This window comes from Phalaenopsis equestris, unplaced genomic scaffold, assembly GCF_001263595.1.
Source record: "Phalaenopsis equestris unplaced genomic scaffold, ASM126359v1 Scaffold000237, whole genome shotgun sequence".
Taxonomy (NCBI): Eukaryota; Viridiplantae; Streptophyta; class Magnoliopsida; order Asparagales; family Orchidaceae; genus Phalaenopsis; species Phalaenopsis equestris.
In genome coordinates this window covers 1,009,206-1,028,594 of record NW_018164679.1, presented here as the reverse complement: position 1 = coordinate 1,028,594, position 19,389 = coordinate 1,009,206, and the positions used below count along the sequence as shown (strand labels likewise).

Below are 19,389 nucleotides of genomic sequence, written 5' to 3'. Positions count from 1 at the left end.
GCATGACCTTCATGTCTTGCACTAAAGGAGATGGTGAGAATTTCAAGTTTTGAAGGGATTTTTTATGAATTCCAAATTTAGCCAATTTAATCATAGAATATTTCACCATCAAAATCAAATGCGGGGGCTGATTTTTTTTTCATGTGGACTTGGGTCTAAATGGATTTAGAAATTGGGCTTACTTTGGTGGGCTTTTGGCATGAGCTAAGAGAGGTTGGCTTCTTGGGCTTGGATGATGGATTTTGGTGGGTTTGAGATTGATCATGATGGGCTCAATGAAACTTTAAATCTGTCATGATGGAATTTTGGAACATCAGCTTGGTGAATTTGGATTTTGGATTTTGGACTTGGGGTGGACTTGGGTGGAATTGAATTTGAGCTTTGGTGATTTTGAATTAAGGCTTGAAATTTGGTGGGCTTAGACTTTTGTTTTTTTGAATTTTGATGGATTTGAGGTGAATTTGAAGTGGATTTGACAATTTTGACAACTTTGGTGAAAATCAGGATAATTGGGTAAATTGGGCAATTTTGATGAAAATTAGGGTAATTGGGTAACTTTGGGAATTTAGGGTGGAAAATTGAGTGTTTTGGGTAATTTGGACAATTTTGGGCATTTTTGGTAATTTTGGGTAAAATTGGTAATTTTGGATTTTGGGTGGATTAGGGTTGTGATGGAGTGTAGGGTGTGGTGATGTGAAGTGATAGTGTGAATGTGTATACTATTAAGTGTGTGTGAATGTGGTGATATGCTCATGAATGTGAAGTGTATGTGTGAGTGAGGATTAGGTGAAGTCCCCAAATCACAAAGGGTCTTCCTATGGTGTCATGACCATATATGAACTATTTTTTGAGCCTCATCATGTTAGTCTTAATCAACTCAACCAAGTGTTGAGGATTTGAGACCACCCATGTGAAACTTCATAAAAGAGTCAAGAAGTGGTTAAAACTCCTAAAGAGGTGGGCCTCGTCACTAGTCTTTCAGGATAGTCAAAAGGAAAACCCTATGGTTAGATCTTAAGTTCTAGAAAGACGAATTTGGATCTCTCCAACACCTACACATGGGCTTCCTCTCTTGCACACATAAGATCTCGCACCCTCTTCTCTTCCGCAGCTGTCTGCTTCTTACCTACATGGTTTCATTTGGTAAACGATGCGATTTTTATTATTTTAGAAAGTTATTAATGGATTATTTCTCTGTACTACAGTGAGTTTACTGTAGCTATAATAACTTCAACACAACTATAGTAATTTCACTGTAGCTGCAATAAATCTGTGAATTTGATCTATTTTTTTCATGTTTGCTTGAGGTCACACAATCCATTAACTCATTGACAAACTTTTCATGTTTGTTAAAGGTGAATTTGATTTAATTTTTTTATTTTATTTTAATGTGTAAAGTCCATTATTAACTTGTAATGGAAGGGGGATTGTGTAACCGGTAGTGGTTGCACTAGCAAATAGGACTTTGCATGACAATATACAACAAACACACTCAATGACAAGTATTTTAGATGTAAGTTTTGCATTCGAGTGTGCAGTGGAACATTAAACAGGATGACAAAAATCTTGCCAGCGCATATAACGACATTAAATCATGCGCTAAAGGCCCCACAGAAGTTCAAGAGATATACAAGAAAACATTAGAAGAAGATGCAAAAGTAAATGCGCAATGTGACATTATAAGTAGTGAAACAAATGCTAGGGAAAGTCAAAATGCCACCAATTCATCATTACTTGACTCCTCTTAGAGGCCACAAAGTTAGAGGTCTAATGTATTCTTTTACCATAACATAAGCAAGAAATTCTACTCTAAATTCTAAGTGTAAAAAAGATTGATGAAAAGATGCTCAGTTGGATTGACATTTAATGTTGCTAATTAGCCATATTACATCTCTATGTTTGAAGCAATTGCTAACTTTGGACTTGATTTTACTCCAGATATAATGCATGAATTAAAAATTTGGATGCTCAAAGATAAAGTTGCTACAATCAATAAGATGTTAGAGGAGCATAAGAAATCATGAAGTGAATATGGTTGCTCGATTATATCAAAATAGTTGGACAAATGAAAAAAGTAAAATTTTGATTAATTTTTCTGTTAAGAGTTCAACTGAGATTTTTTTATTAAATCTGTGAATGCTTCTAATGTAATAAAGAGTGTCGAGTTGTTATTCGCTTATTTGAGTAACGTGATTGGGGAAGTAAGAGAAAAAATATGGTGCAAATTATATCAGATAGTGGGTCAAATTATCTGAACACCAGTAAAAAAAATGGGAAAAGACAACATACTTATTGGACACCTTGTGCAACACATTATATTGACCTAATTTTAGAAGATATTAGAAAGTTGAAGATTCAAGAAAGCATGCTTGTAAAAGAAAAACAAGTTGATAAATTCTTATACGGGCACACATGGGTTTTTGACTTGATGAGATCATTTACAAAAGAGAGTAAACTCATTTGTCCAACCATCACACGATTTGCTACTGCATATTCCTTCAAAGCATTTACAGGCAGGAGCGACTACTCCAGGCAATGTTCTCCTCAGAAGCTTGGTGTTCTAATTAATGAGTTGAGAAGACAAATGATATAAAAGCTTAATTTGTTATTTTGTTTGATCCTTTTTTTGGGATCATCTTACTCACTGTATCAAAAGTGTTGTACCGCTTATTAATGTTTTAAGAGAGGTTGACTCAGAAGAAAGACAAAACATGAGTTATATTTATGAGTTAATGAATTCAACAAAAGAAAAAATTATTTTTAATTGTGGGCATAATGAAAAGAAGTATAAACATTTATGGAGGATTGATGCAAGATGGGAAGTTAAACTTCATAAACTACTACATGTAGCTGGTTATTATTTAAACCCTTAATCCCGTTCTGAAGACAATTTTTCTAATGACGAAGGGGTGAAGCAAGGGCTAATTGCTTGTATGGAAAGAAGGTTGGATTATGATGATCGCCTTGTTGACCTCATTTTAGGTGAGGTCGCTTCCTCTTCTTAGAGTCTATGATCTAGCCTTAGGGTTTCCTATCGACTCTCTTAGAGGTCTAGCTTTTGAAAATGCGAACTTCTCCGGATTACCCATTCGATCAGGGTAATCTCTTCGCTGTGTTCCGGTTCTAAATCCTGAACGCTTAGTTGAGTCGATTAAACCAGCGCGACGAAGCTCGAGTTGAGTACCATTAAGATCTAAAGCCTTAGGAAACACTTCGTGTCGTCCGCGCACACTTATCGATGCACGAATACCATAGTGCACATGTCGACGCACACAATTGTTGAAATTCACGTCTCCCACACCTGTAGGAGGCTCCATGATCGATCACAAGCGATTATTTTGACGAAATACGAATTTGATGCGTTTCCGACCTGACTAGCGGCGAGGTCGTCCGGATGACAAAACGGACCGCGCCGATGCATCCGGAACGTCGATTTTTGTTAGGAAGGACTCCCACTTCAATATGATTTTGTGCACGAGCGAGAGGTGCGCATATCGAACAAATTTAACATCATATATATTATAGCGGGGTTATATTTGTATTATATAGCCGAGGGAGAGGTTTATTTTCTTAAATCTCTAACTCACTCACACCCTGTCCGCACTTTTCCTCCCATTTGCTACCCAAGCCGAATCCGACCGAACTACCTCTTTTTCCCGGTCGCGAGCCAGCCCAGGCGGAGCCCTAGCCTTGCATTTGACTCCTCGCCCGACATCCTCTGCCCGAGATGCCTCTTCTCGAAGCATCGCCTGCCTCATCTTGTCGAGCGAGGAGGGGCTTTGTGATCCTTCGATCCTCGCTGAGGTAAGTTGGCCCTGCCCGTTTGTTCCTTAGGTCACGAATGGGGAAACTCTCCTCCTTCCCGATGGTTCCCTCCTCTGTGGCCTCGGCTGCGTTGTCCCGCGAGCCTCTCTTCCTTCCCTGCGAGGGTGTTTTGTGTGGGGGTTTACGGATTTTGAAAATCGGTGGGGAGTTCTCTGTGAGGTTACGAAGCTTGAGGCCTGGGGAGGTTCTGCGGAAATTTCTTCTCGGCTAGGTGCTTGTGAGCTTGGAGTCCGGGAGTGTTGTGGCTTTGCTTGTGAACTTTAGGTTTAGGAGTGTCGTGGCTTTCTTTTGTTGATTATAGAAGCCCGAGAAAGGTATGTTTCCTCTCTTCTACTCTTCTTCCCTGCTTGACACATGCTGGAGACATTAAAATAGGGGAATGCATGCATGGGGGGGGGGGGGGGGGGTCTTTTTTACTGATGACATTTAATGCTGGAATCATGGCTAGTTGTTAGATTTTAGCTTACTTCAGTCCAAATACATGCTATTAAACCTGTTTTAAATATTCCATGGTACTTAGCTAAGAATGTAGGCTAATGAAAGGCATGGTTTAATTCTTATGCATGTGTAAGATTACTCCTTACACTCTTATCACATCTATGCTGGTATGTTGAAGTTTAGGGGCTGTTTTAGTCTTCTAGACTGCGGCTTTCCTTGCTTCTTGGGTTTAGCATGGAGGATTTTCTGGCTGTGTTAGCCCTATGGGCTGCTGTTTCCTTTGTTGTACTGATTTGATACTGAGGCTTTTGAAGATTTTAATTTGGGGGCTTTGTTTTGTGCTTCCCTGTTGCCCTCCTGGTCGAAACATATTCAAGTGACTTTTAGTTGATTTTGGGGCTCTTGGAGGTTTGGTTTTGGTGGCTTGGTTTTGCTTCCAGCTGTTCCCTCTATTCGAATATATGCTAGAATATTTTTTTTGTGTTTTGAGCAGTTAGTTTGGTGGCTTAGTTTTGCTCTTTACGCTGCTGTCCCTGTTCGAATATATGTTGGAATTATTTTTTGCTTTGAGCAACTATTTTAGTGGCTCGGTTTTGCTCCCTGCTGCTGCTCCTGTTCGAATACATGCTGGAATCTGTTTGGTCTTTTGAGCAGATGCTTTTGGGGCTTGGTTATATTTCCTGTTATTCCTACTATTCGAATATATGTTGGAATTTGTTCTAATGTTTTAAGAAGTTAGTTTGGGGTTTGGTTTTGTTCCTTATAATTGCTGCCCCGTTTGAAATATGCGCTGAATGAGAACTTTGATTTTTAAGGCTTTGAAGAGCTTGTTTTGGGGCTGGTGTTCTCCCCCGGTTGCTCTTGGCTTTTGGGCTTGTGAGCGTTTGGTTATGATCTCTTTTGGTGTTGGCTGGTGGCCTTCCCCTTGCTGTTCCTGGTCGTGAGGTGTCCCTGTTTGTGGTTCTCTTGTTTTTGCTGTGGCCTGATGGCTTTCCCTGTTGCTGTCCCTTGCTCGTGAACTTATTGGTGGTGGCTGCTGTCGGCCATTTTTTTTAACTTCGTAATTTGAAAAAGTGATGATTTTGTGATTTTGAAAATAATTTAAATATGAATATAACATTTTTTTTATTTTTTAAATGTAACATTTTAATTTTAAAAGTCTCTCATTTTAAATAGTTTAGATGATTAAATACAATACTACAAGCGATACACTTATCCCGAAGCGATACACTTATCCCGAAGATCCCGAAGAATAAATATATCACTTTTAATAGGGATTCAATCACCTAGACTAAAAAATTAGTGACATCCATTTTAGTCTGCGAAATATTTTATAAAAAAGCAACAAGTTCCTCCACCTAACATAAAAAGTTAGATAATGTTTATTTTATCTGGGTTTCAGGTTCCCTATAGAGACAAACTCTTATAGTTAATTACATCTTAAATGACTGGGGGTCACTTAAGAAAACTCTCGATTAAGACCAGGTGGTTTTACTTTCAAGATTTCAAAGTTTAGGTTTCCACGATTGGACATGGGAAAATCAAATGAGAATGACTTAAAATAGGAACAATTATCTTAAGAAATTCAAATGAATGAATAATAGGAGACATCATAGATTCAGGAGAAACCCTAAGGATGTCCCAACTATCCTATGGTTTGGCTTTATGTCTTTGAAGTGATGTTATTTGATATTTCAATCCTGCAAATTATTTAGGATTTAGGACTTATGTTTACACAATATCGGACTGTGCAAATAGCCTAAAAAGATAGGAGGATTTACACCGTACCGCACGGTAACCTCAGAATCCGAAAGTGTTAGGACTTATAATTACACAACAGGGTTGTGCAAAAAACTTAAAAGTGATATGTGAGGGTTTAAGTTGCGCTAGACAAATTATCTCGAAGTCTTATGGATTGTTATTTAAACTAAGGAAAGTATATAGTGCTGTGAAAATGTTTATGGGATGTGTTTTGATGTTTTGTTGTTGCAGATCCACTTTGAAGTTGTTCCTCTTCGCGCTGCCCATGATTTTCGCTCCAAGCTCTTCGTAGTGACACCTCCTGATTTAGCGTTAATCTTATACAACCACTAGGTTTTCTTAAACTAAGGCATAATGTGTATAAAAAATAACTAAACATGCAGTATAAAAGAAAGGAACAATATAGTGTACAGTAATATAGTGTACAGTAGAAAAACGTGCTGAGAAAAAGCAGTATAACATGCTGGGAAAATAGTATAGCAGGCTATGAGAACAATATAACATGCTGTGAGATAAAATATTGTAATGTAAATTAAACCTGTATACCTGGGAGGTTCATTGCTCCTTTAAGTTTAGCTATTATGCGATGTACAAAAGATGTGTAAAAGGAGAAAGTATGTCCTGAAAAAAAACTTGAGAAAATAGGTAAATCGTAGGAATAAGACAAACAAATAAAACAAAATACAATATCACATATAAAGGACCAAGAATAGGAGATTTATATGTGATATTGAGAATGTCCCCATTCGCCAGAAGGATATGAGTGTAAGACAAACTCAAATCCCGGAGCATTGGGTTTCAGTTTTGGTTAAATTAAGGCAAAAATTTCATTATTTGATTTAATTAAATCAGTAATGTATCACAATCTAGTGCACCCTCATGTCTAGTGTCCTAATTGACTCATGAACTAGGATCAGATGTCTGGCTTCTTAGGATCATTTGAAAATTAGGAGGATGAGCTCTCTCAAGCTGTGCTCCTAAAACCTAGGAAGCCTACACTTTGGTTTGAGCCTAAAGTGTTCTAAAGTGTCTATCTTCAATTAAATGTCTTTCAACTAATCCTCGAATATCTTTAGATCAAGCTTAACTTGCTATCAGACTCCTAAAATATAGGGGTAAACCTAAAGTTTTGGCAAAAAGGGTTATGAAGTGTGCTTCAATCTTAGTTAGGGTAGTTGAATTTAAGTTTATTCAAAGCTTAAGGGACCTAAGTACAGATCTACTGATCTTTCAATCCATGTCCCTAATCGTTATCTAAATTCTCATTTTCTTCCAACCCTCAACTATTCTTCCAATTTACATTTTCATCTTTCATATGCAAAAAAGGAATAGGAGATGGTTCACTATTCTATCCCTTCTTTAGGTTTCATCATCTCGAGGGAATAGGAGATGGTTCACTATTCTATCCATTCTTTAGGTTTCATCATCTCGAGAATCCAAATTATATTTTTAATTTTCTCTCACTTTCTCTTTCTCTTATATTTCCCTTAAGATTATGAATCATTTCTGAATATAATTAAATCGGAAATTCCCATTTTTAACTTGACCGTTAAAAAAAAATAAAATAAACGAAAAGGAGAGCGATCTATTTTTAAAACAAAGTCAAACCAGTAAAGCTTAAAACGAAATCATGAATGTATCGGTCTAAAGACGTTTAAACTCCTAAAAGGTAAAAAAAAAAGAAGGTGATCTTCAAAAATCAACACTTAAAATGTTCAAATCGATATATGAAGACCTCAACATGTAAATCAAATTTTAATGAATAAAGCTTCAAAAATGCAATTTTAACTTCATTAAATAAAGCCTCAAGGTCCTTGAATCAATCTTAGAAAGATATCATCTTCTCACTTTTCATAAATGAATCAACGCGTGACAATTTTATGAATTTCTAAACCCATTTATGAATTCAATTTATATCAAGTTTACAATTTCTTGAAACAAAGTTTCAAGAACTTGTCATATGTCACAAAACAAGAGAGAATAATCCATAGGGAATGACTTTCCAAATTTCCAAAAGCTATGCCAATATCCATTCCATTTAACTCCATCTTTAATCAAAAGCTTTTCCCTTTTCATTCATTTTTTTTATTTCATAAACATGAACTTATCCATATAAGTGTTCAAGGTAATAGATAGAAACAACCACTAGCCCAATATACTCCACCAAGAGATCACAAATTATAGCTCACACGGGTAAGGCCAAAGAGAGGAGGGTTCACGGGTAAGGTGAGAGGGAACACAACCAAGCTCTAATTAATTCAAGAGTAGGAGCCAAAAGAGAGAAGAGCTCAAGGGTAAAGCCACATGTATCACAAAGACAAAAAAACAACTTCAAATCCAACTCACGGCCAAAAACAACCTGAGAACAATCTCAAAGGTAGTAAATACCAAATGAGGCTCACGGTTAAGCAACAAACCAAAGTTTACTAAGCCAACAAAGCTACCAAACCATTCTCTCAACAAGGCTAACCCAAACCCAGTAGAAAGGGGGAAACCAACTCACGGCCAAGGACAAAGGGGGAAACCCAAACCTCTTTATGAATTCAATTTATATCAAGTTTACAATTTCTTGAAACAAAGTTTCAAGAACTTGTCATATGTCACAAAACAAGAGAGAATAATCCATAAGGGCGAGCCCAGCAAATGGGCAAAATCGAATCTAACAAAAGGGAGCAAAAATAGAGAAATATTCCAGTTAAATCGAACTCACTAAATGAGTCAAAACAAAGTCATAAAAATCAGATTCTATAAAGCCAAAACGGAGCCCAAGAAAAGGGCAAACCTAGTCCAACACATGGGGCAAAACAGGAAGCATGAAATAAGCCCTTAAATATATCTTTCCATAGACATAAAACAATTTTCGGCATGTACTCTAGTAAGGGGCAGCAAGAGAAGCATGAAATAAGCTTCAAACATATTGTTCCATCTCATAAAATAATTTTCCGCATGCATTTATACTTCCAAATATTTCAAGCAACGAAGGTAATAGAGGCAGCCCTCAAACATGCTTTTCCATATGTATTTCTAAAGGAGTAAAATGCATTCCAAGACCACCTTAGCCATGTTTTCAAGTGTTTCAAGCAAAAGAAAAGGAGAGGTGATCCATATATGCATGCTTCATTTCTCACCATTCTAAGCAAATACTCATGCTTAAGCTTCAAAATAAACTTCCATGTTTCATGCCATCCGAAATGATGTAAAATAGAGGAGAGGAGAAGAATACCTCTTTTTATGCAAACTTAAAGCAAAGAGAGAATAAGGTAGATTTGAGAAAACCACTCCAACAATAGCCTACAAATACTCCTCACGATTTCCAGCTCATCCAGCTCTTGGTTCGACAAATCCAAGCCTCGAAACCCTCGAACAACAGAGGGGAAGAAGATCTTCTCTCCAACAGGAAAAACAGAAAGAGGTAACTTTCTTAATAGCGAAGAATGGAAGCAGAAAACACCAAGTCCTTCTAAAATCTCCCCTCTCAAAAGAAGCCCTCTTTTACCATCTTTTTTTAGTCAAGAAGAAAAGGCAGAAGCACCACCACCTCCTCAAAATCTCCTCTGTGAGCTAAAAGCCAAAGAAACGAAAAAAAAGAAAAGCCACCCGTTCGCCGCCCTAGCTAACCAATCGAAAAAGGGGGAAGGAAACGACACCATAACGAGGAGAGCGTACAACCTCAAGGAGGAGAAGACACATCTCCTTGCGATTGGAGAGTCAAACGGCTGCCGTGCCACGTAGAGAAGGAGAAGAGACGGAAGGGGAAGAGTGTTACCGTGTGGAATCCGCCGTGGAGCTAGGGCACGGGCGAGGAGGAGCGAGACTAGCGCTTCATCTGTTCGAACCCGTGAATGGGTCGAACAGATGGTGAAGGGTGTGGGTGATAGCCTAAATAGGGTTAGGTTTTAATATAATTATAATTTATGGGTAAAGAATTATAAAAAGCATTTAATATTTTGGAAAAAATAAAAATTGAACTTGTGTTTTATTCGTGCGTCGTAACATATCGAATATGGATGCCATTTCTAGGTAATTATGACGTTCTGGACGCGCTGGCACGATCTTTTTCGCCACCGGAAATCGTTTTGACGAATTCATCGATTTGCATGACATTTTTTCTTGTGCCGGAAACATGACAATATGAATGTTCTTTCCTACCAAAATTGGTATTCTGGACGCGTTGGCGCAGTCCAATTTGTCGTCGGAGGTCATCCGGAGAAGTTAGCATTTTCACCCGTCCTTTAGGCTCAATTGCCCGTCCTTTAGGCTCCGTCCTTTAGGCTCAATTGAAGTCTGACCTCGTGCAATTTTGTGAATTTTGTGCATTTGGTGTGTGTATGTTTCCTAAGACTTGAAATTCTATTGAAAATTTCTCCCTGAGCTTCACATAATAGCCCTCAACCTCGTACATAAGACGATGGTCATGGGCCATAAATGCTAGACATCAGAGGAGAAAAGGAAGTGTTTGGAATTTCTAAAATGGGTGGGTACCAATTCTAGTTTTCTAAGATGGTCAATAAGAACTTCTAGAGCTAGATCCTAAGACCCTAAAAAAAGAAATGACCTAAAAAATGAGATCAACAACTGCTTTTGCCCATTAGCTGTGGTCACCTGATGTGGTTATGTGTTCCTTACTGCCCCTACCCGAGAGCATCTCGATGGTTCCTTTTTGTGTCAGCTGGGTGGTTTCTCTGTTAGCCTTACCCGAGAGCACCCATTTGAGGGTCTTTGTTTTGGGCCTGAGAGCACCTGTTTGGGGTTGTTCCTGGCTAGCATCGGGAAGTGTGCCCATCTCATTGCTCATTCAAGGAGTCCCATCGGGTGGATGTTTTAGGCTAACCCTCCTATCGCTTTGGCTTTTCTTCCCTAAGTTAATTTTGGAGGTGGGTTAACCTTCTTTTTTTATTTCTTGCTTTTCAGTTAACTTTTTTCAATTCACTTTCCTTGCTTCTTGGTTTGGGTTTTAAACACTTATGTTCGATACATAAGTGCGCACGTATATAGTTCTGGCTATATATGAAACCATCAAACAAGATCGTAAGTTGGACGGTCGTTTTTAGGGTATTAGACCTTGATGATAAAGACATTTGGTGGTAGAGCGGAATAATATTTTATCTTAAAATATCGGGACCCAATCCCGGTACCCGATGAAACGTAGGATGACACTAGACTAGCAGGACACCCCTGCCTTCTTAGGTTGTTGGTGGTCCTAGCCCCAACGGTGTGGTTAACTTGTGGATAATCATATTTTCAATAAAAAGAAAATTATAAGAACATATACGATAAAAACAAATACGCTATTTGCAAAAAAGTATTTTGACTACCAAAATTGATGTCACTTTTTAGATGCATGAAACTTATACGCATGCAAAAGAATATAAATTTTAAATAATGTAATTCGATTGTCCACTTGTCAATCGCCGGTATTGGGCTAAGGAGTACCTACCGAAGTTGATATAGTAGGACACTTTTCTAGTTGAATGTCGAACTCTATACATACAAGTGACCGATAGTTGCCTTCAGAGTCCTGAACCTAGCCCGACTCGAATGCTTACGACTTTCTTTCTTTCTTTGGATTTTTTTTGGGTGTTTTCCTATGTTTTTATTGAAATTGGATCTTTATGTGTTTCTTACGGTTTTATCAAAATCTTTGAAAAAATACTTGTGATTTTCTTCGAATTTTTCTCGTGTTTTCGATGGTTTTCTTTGATTTACTTTGGGTCATCTGCAGTTTTTTCTCGATTCTTTTAAGGAGCTGCCGACCCATCAGGTATACAGGTTTGTTTCACAATTACAGCGAAATTACAACGTTTACATTTGCTACTGCACACTTTACTGCATATACACATAATTCATGCCTGCAATATTACCGTTTGCGATTTATTATACCACATCACATGTTTCCTTTTATAACTCATGTTGTTTTCACAGACTTAGAGGGGACTTTTAGGTTAGAGGCCAGTAGAACACCTGGTTTAGGAGGTAACTTGTAGTGAGCCACTGACCCAACAAATGTACATTTATACACACCACAACCCTGAGCCTTTAATCGATTTGTTAGGAGCTTAGAGTAGTCTTCCCAAGAAGCGGAACATGGAAGCAAGCGGACGGAGGGTGACAATCGGACCACGACGACGAGGCGTAGGATGACTCCTTAGAGTTAAGGTCCAATCGTAGGATAGTTGGGAAGTCACTGGGGTTCTCCCTAGATTTGTGACATCCCCTATGTTTTACTCCGTTGACTCTTGAAAAATAATTGTTCATATTTTGAGCCCTTTCTCCCTTTGATTTCCTCATATTTATCATTGGAAACCTAAACTTTACAATCTTGAAGATAAAACCACTGATCTTAATCGAGATTCTTCTTAAGTGATTTTAGTCATTTAAGATATAATTAATTATAGAGGCTTACCTCTATAGGGAACTTAAGAACCCAACTTAAAATAAATTCTATTTAATCTTCCGTATTAAATAGGGGAGACAGACTAAAACGGATGTCAGAAAATCTTTAGTTTATTTAATCGAGCCGCGCTAGTGAGTAATATGTCTATTCCCCTGGATAGATGTATCGCTTACGGTGTTGTGCTCGATCATTTAAACTATTACAGATATGAGATCAGTTTGGTCTTTTATTTCAAAAAAAAATTAAAATATTATTTTTTTTCAAAATATATATATAAATTAAATTAAACCTCTTTTAAAATCAAGCGTCGGGATATCCATTCCAGCAGCCGACAATTTCTAATTTGGCGACCGACAAATTATGGTGACTCTGCTGGAGATTAGTTCCTCTCTCCATTTTGATCAAATGATTCTGTTTTCAAACATCGGTAGTGTGTCCATGTCCCTAGTGGTTCAGACTATTCTTCCGTTGGCATACCTCGCTTATTTCTTCCTTGAGCAGGTATAGCCAAATCTTTGTGGATTTTGGAGCTATCTGTTTAGTTACCCTTAAACAGAGATGTTCTGAAATCTCCAGACCTTCAGGATGAGTCTAATTGGGTTGGACCCCCAATATGTGCGGTGGCTTAAAAGCCACAAGTGTCTGGAATAGTGGTAGTAGTTGGCAAAGGCTAACGACTGTTGCAATTACAGGCTGAAAGACCTCGACAAATTCGCCGGCGCCCGCAGTGGGACTACCAACAACGCGAGCAACAACACAACCAACAACCAATCATCAAGGACCGATATAATGGGAGAAGTTGGTGGGTCATTCTCCTAAAAAAGGACTTTGAATCTGACATTCCGACAGCCGCTACTGCAGCTACGACAAAGCCTAACCTAGGAAGAGTTGCACATCAGGATACTCCAATTGACCTCAAAATGACCAAAGCGAAATCGATTGAGGCCGCTCTGGAAAGATTTAAAGCCGATGTCGCAAAGTTGGCCGAAGAACAAAGGAACAATGCCAACGATGATGACTACAACTCAAGAGATTACCTGGTTGAGTTGTTTGTGGAATTCAATGTTATTGAAGCCAGGGCCCCATCATCTTCGCCCGACGCTCTATTTCCCATCGAAGAGAACGTCGTGGATGAGTTACAAATGACCATTCAACAACAATATTTGCGAATCAGCCGAATGGAGAAGAAGATAGAAGAGCTGACGATTGCTATAGCCACGATTCAAGAACAATTATGATTACCTCAGATGAAAATTGAATAGCCAGATTTGGTAAAAGTGTTTGAAGAGAAGCCTGGGGCAGTAATATTGGTTGATAAGGGGAAGCGGCCATTGCAGACACAAATGAAGCGACCTCAACAGGCGCATCAATGTCTTCAACAACATACTCAACTGCCGTCTCAGCACGCAGTCAACAAATTGCCTCTTACGATCAGAGAACGTCTAAACAAAGAATATTCATTCAAGAAAGAAACAGTGGAAGAAATATTCCAGGATTTGGTCAAAAAGCCCGAATTCAGACTGCCAGTGCCAAAAAAATCAGGTGAGATCGATAAGAGGGTTCACCCCCAGTATTGCCCATACCACAGACTGGTCGGACATACCGTAAATGACTGTTTCAGCTTCAGAGAGTGGCTCGAAAAGAATTTCATGAATGGTAACATAACGGTCCTGAAAGAATATAATATATTATTTTAAATTAATACTAAGAAGAGGAACATGTTGGAGCATAAGAGGTTATAATATTAGATTGAGAGAGAGAAGTATAAGAAGGAATAAGACTTCCATCTAATATTAACAAATGCCACAGACTCTGATGATGAGTGAATTGTTAAAAAAAATATCCAGCGCTTCCACGGGAACCTTCTTGGTTGAATGAAGAACAAATATTTGATGTTGATGTACTTAAAAATGGGTCCATAACTAATACAAATGAAGAATCACAAAATATCACATAAGGAAGAAAATATATTCTTATAACATATTCCGATAGAAAAGGAAGCTGAATGAAAGAACAAATAAAGTTCATTTTTACATTTAATTGCCCTTTATATAATTATGCATTCTTATAGATAAATGTCATTTTATTTGTTTTTATAATTTAGGCAACAATGATAATCTAAAATAAATTGTGAATGCACTTGAGATTGAGCATGAGGATGACTTTAATGAAGCGGACAATGAATGCAGATAATGTGAAAGACCTAGTTGTGATTTGGACTCAACTATTGGTGAAGAAAAAGAAGATTTTGTGGTTGAATTTGAATAATGAACAACGTTCAAAGATTGAGACCAACTGAGCATAAGTTTATTTTTTGGCTCAAACATATTTACTTATTTTTATATGTTTCTACTTTTTGTGGTGAATTTTTATTAATATCTTGAAGATTCTAATCCTTGAAGACTTGTTTTGAAATTAAATAAGCATAAGTTCTTTTAACCTCTCTTAATAATTTTGTTATTAAGCACAACTAGTTTATTTTTTTGTCTTTTAATATTTATATTCCTTATTCTTTTTATACCGTGGGGCTTACAGCTGTTGCTCTGGGGCTTCCACCTTATCGTGGCTAGAATGTCCCACCCAACGCCATGCCTTTTAAAACATTGTTTTCAACTGATCCAATCTCCTCTTTCTCCTATTTGGCTACTTATATGGTTTTGGCTCCCATTGGCTCCTTCCTCGACAAAGGCTCCTCTTTTTGTTTCCCCTTCTTTAAAACCTGTGGCTCTTGTTGCCCACTTTCTTCGTTTCTTTTTTATTATTTTTGGTAGGCAAAATGATTTAGTATTTCATTTCTCCTCTTCAAACAAACAATTTACTTTATTTTTTCATTTAAGTTTGGTTTCAACTTTTGCTCAAGCACTAATCCAAATATTTTTGAAAAATTGCTCACATTTTCAGCAAAGAGGAGATCTTAAAGTTTGTTAGTCATATATTTTTTAATCATTGGCAAATTCTCTTTGGGCCACCCAAACTTGAAGATTATTGACAAATTTGTCAGATTTACATTTGATTGGTGACCCTTTTTATGGGGCTCATTAATTTTTATCATGTTCTATTATTAAATTATTATCAGAAGTAAATTTCTCCCTCGATGGTCGATTATGTCAAAATGATTGCCCCAATTTTACTCTTCCGTTGATCTCACTCTCAATGCCCTTTGGATTGCATTCCCTTGACTTTGTTTTCTTTTAATTAAATTAATCCACTTTTATTCTCTGGGTTTTATATTTGGTAAGCTATTGCAAGTTAATAATGCTATTGCTCATTTTTCAAAGCTTTTTTGCCAAGTGTTTTGGTTAAATTGGACTTTACTTCTCATTTAGAAAAAAAATTATGGATTTACTCCTCAACTCGAGCACATGGGCAAATGGTTGAATTTGAAGCAATTGTTGCTTATTATTCACCCTACAAAATTTATGGGTATAATTTCTCTGAATGTTTCAAGGCTTATCCAGATATGAGGGAATCTAATTATCATGCACAAGAGATACAGTTAAATTTTCAGATTCGTCTCTCTACCACTTTGGAGGCAACTTCTTTATTCAATTAGGTCTGCAATCAAAACTCGTAATCAATTTTATATTTTCTTTAGAATTAAAGGTTCTTGTGCCTACACCTTTTAGGTCCACCGTGTTCGTCAGTCAACACATACATATGCATCATCATTTATGTTGGTACATCTATTACTACAACACCTCACCTCCCTCCAATTTGTGAGCATAACAATGATTAGAGTGCTTATTAGTCTTATGATTTAGATGAGAGCACTCTGAGTGTTGATTGCTTGGTGGATAGGAGGTTTCATATTCTTTTTACTAGTGAGACGATCATTATAAAAGAAAAATCACTCTTTAATCAGGCTTACAGGAAATGCTATCAAAGTGAGTTTTTATTTATTTATTTATTTTTATTGTTTGCGTGTAGTTTTCAGGTTCATAAGGATTTCAAATTCTAGGTTATCATGTTATCTTTCTCTTGTTTTGACTCCTTTTCTTTTTACTCCTGGCTATTTATGGTGATGGTTCTTGATGTATTCATATCATTGTTTTAATAATAATGTTTTGCGTTTAAAATATTATCAAGGCTTGAAAAAATAATAAGCTTAGACATTTTTTTTTGAGTCAGATTGTCCGCAATTGTTTTATGGGCTTTCATTGCATTTATTTCCCAGGAATCCATTTTAAGATTGCAATACAATGTATGTGATTTTTGTTGAGCTTCTTTGATTGCATGACTGAGTTCAAGGAATATAGAAATTTTCTGAGAATTTAGTATCTGAAATTGAAGTTGATGGTTAAAATGTGCATTTATGAGCAGATAATGTCATGTAGACTTGAAAGCTAAATCTAATGAAGTTTCATTTTGATCAACTATATTACTTGTATTGGGTTGGGCTTCTATGTAAGAGAAAATGAAAGTCACACCTATTGAAGATGAGCTAATGAAAAACTTTGGTGGTTTGGACAAATTCTAGTGCACAAAGCTGGTAGATGAGATTGTTGTAAATGTATTTGAAATGAAAATTTACCTAGATGTTTTTTGAAAAGATTGTCAACATTAGATCGAATGCATCAATTTGTTGGAATAAATGGAGTAGGTTCATAAATTGAACTCAATATGTTGGGCCTAATGATGATGATGCTATATTATATAGTATTAATAAATTAGTACTCATTTTCATTGTTCTGGTTACAAATATCCTCCAGTATAAATTTCTTGCCCCACGTAGTGGGATTAAGGCTTTGTTGTTGTTGATCCCTTTCCTATTATTTAATAATTTAATTAAAGAAAAATATTACAGAATTCGATTGGTCAAGAAACACATTTGGCTATTGAGACCAGTGGTCATGGAGCTTTAAAGGAAAATCATTGGCTTGATGACGGAGCATATCTTATGGTAAGCTCGAGTACTTTTTTACTTGGTGTAATATTTAATAATTTATTCTGGCTGTGACCCTGGAATGGATTGTAATTAACATATATTTATCATATCTGAAGAGCCTAGCATAGTATCACATTTCTCTTCCCAAGCCCCACCTAATCTATATTTTTAAGAGAAATTTACACGCATAGCACACAAGTGTTATTTATTTATATTTCTATCACCTAAAGTTTGATATTTACATTTACCACACTTTTGTGTCATAAAACTATGCATGAAAAAGTGTGTTTCGCTTTTTAGAAGTTAGTAATAGTAGTAATTTTGATGTGAGGTTAAAGATTTGGGTGCTATACATGTAAATATGAAAGTTTAGGTTTCAGAAATGTAAATATTTATTAACTGCATGGTATGTATGTAAATGCCCCTATTTTTATACTCTCCACTTTGCTTCTCAAGTGCGGTCAAAGATTCTCCAAGTACTAATTTAGCCTAATTCTTTGTCATCATTCTTCTGCAATTTTCTTTTTTTCTCTTATAATTTCAATTGAAATGCGTTGATGTTCCCTGCAGGTTAAAATCTTAAACAAATTTGCTTCTGCCAGAGCTTCAGCTTCTAGTAGTGGTAGGAAAGTTTTGACCGATTTAATTCAGGGCCTTGATGAAGCTGCTGTAGCAGTAGAAGTGAGACTTAAGATAGACCAAAAGCATGCAGATCTTAAAGGAGGGTATCCCACTTTTCTGAATGTATTTCGTTTTCATTTTCATGCGTGCTGCCAATTAGTTTTATAATCTTCATCTATTTATGTATCTGAGATTAGCTCTAAGTTTGCTGAATGGGTTTTTGGATGACTTGGTTGAGCGCTGGCTTTTGAGTATGTTAAATGAAACCAATTTAATGCATAATTAATTGCGCTAGTCTGATTTCTTGATTGCATGAATGGAAAAGGGCTGTGAGCTTAGTTTCATTAAAAGCTTGGCACCACATAATCAGAGACGGTAATATCGTGAAGACTGCCCTCCATTCCCCCATATATTTACCTTTACTGGTATCTAAGAAGTAAATGCCTTGCAATCTGTGGAGGGTCAATCTTAAAGAATCTCTGATAGTGCGGATTGTTGTGAAATTTAGGGCGAAGGAAAAACAAAAATCCAGAAGAAGAACACAAATATTTAATGAGGTTCGGCAAAGATGCCTACATTCTCGGAAGCAGGGCAGCAAATTCACTATTTTGAGAGGAGTTACATACCCATAGGGTTACACATCTATTTATAGATAAAACCCACAGATAAATTTACAAACATACCTTGCTCCCCCCAACCCACTAATCCAAGAGACACACCTCTTCACATCAAGAGACACATCTCTTCATTCCAGGAGACACACCTCTTTAAATCCATGAGACTCTAAATTCCTGGTATATGAGCCATACCTAACAATTCTCCACATTGGCGAATATCCAACCCTTTAGGAGAAAAATCTCCATATTGCGAATATCCAGCACCTTAGGAGAAAAAATCTCCACATTGCGAATATTCATCTCCTTAGGAGAAAAATCTCCACCTTGCGAATATCCAGCCACTTTGGAGAAATATATCATGAAGTTTCTTACGCCAAAGTGGGTTGGGCAGCCATGCCAACTAGCAACTGCAAACATTCAACGAGTTCATGTAACGCAAAAACTTGTTGAAAATATCTAGTTTGGTTAACTTTCCTGCAGCATTTTCATCATGTGATCCGTAGTGAACTCCACCTACAACTGTGCTCCCAACAGTTTATAGATATTACAATCAGGTTTCATAGCTTGCAATGTATTCAAAATTCCTTTTGTGCCAACAAATTTTTTACCATTGTTTGCCACAATCCGAAGTTTTTTGCGATGCCAATTCGCAATCGCTGCTCTGATATCACTTGTCACCTCCCAAAAAATTCTTAAGAGAGGTGGGCAGCATAGGACTTAAATATTGCTTTTCGGCCCTACACCTAGCCGATGTGGGACTTTTTGTCCGTGACATTCTCCTCCACCTAATCACGTGATGCCCTCGTCATGGATCGACTCAACCGAGGGCCCCACTGGATCATAGCGAG

At 37.1% G+C, this 19,389-nt stretch overlaps 1 protein-coding gene across 11 annotated transcripts in view; it reads left to right on the top strand.

Annotated features, from left to right (window-relative positions):
• Positions 1-19,389, top strand: part of LOC110023960 (phosphoglucomutase) — a 115,522-nt gene that overhangs the window by 34,540 nt on the left and 61,593 nt on the right. For all 11 annotated transcript variants that reach the window (XM_020723623.1, XM_020723624.1, XM_020723622.1 and 8 more), the window contains 2 exons: positions 17,223-17,318; positions 17,874-18,028. In XM_020723623.1, the coding sequence (XP_020579282.1) occupies positions 17,223-17,318; positions 17,874-18,028 (251 nt within the window). The remainder of the gene's footprint in view (positions 1-17,222; positions 17,319-17,873; positions 18,029-19,389) is intronic.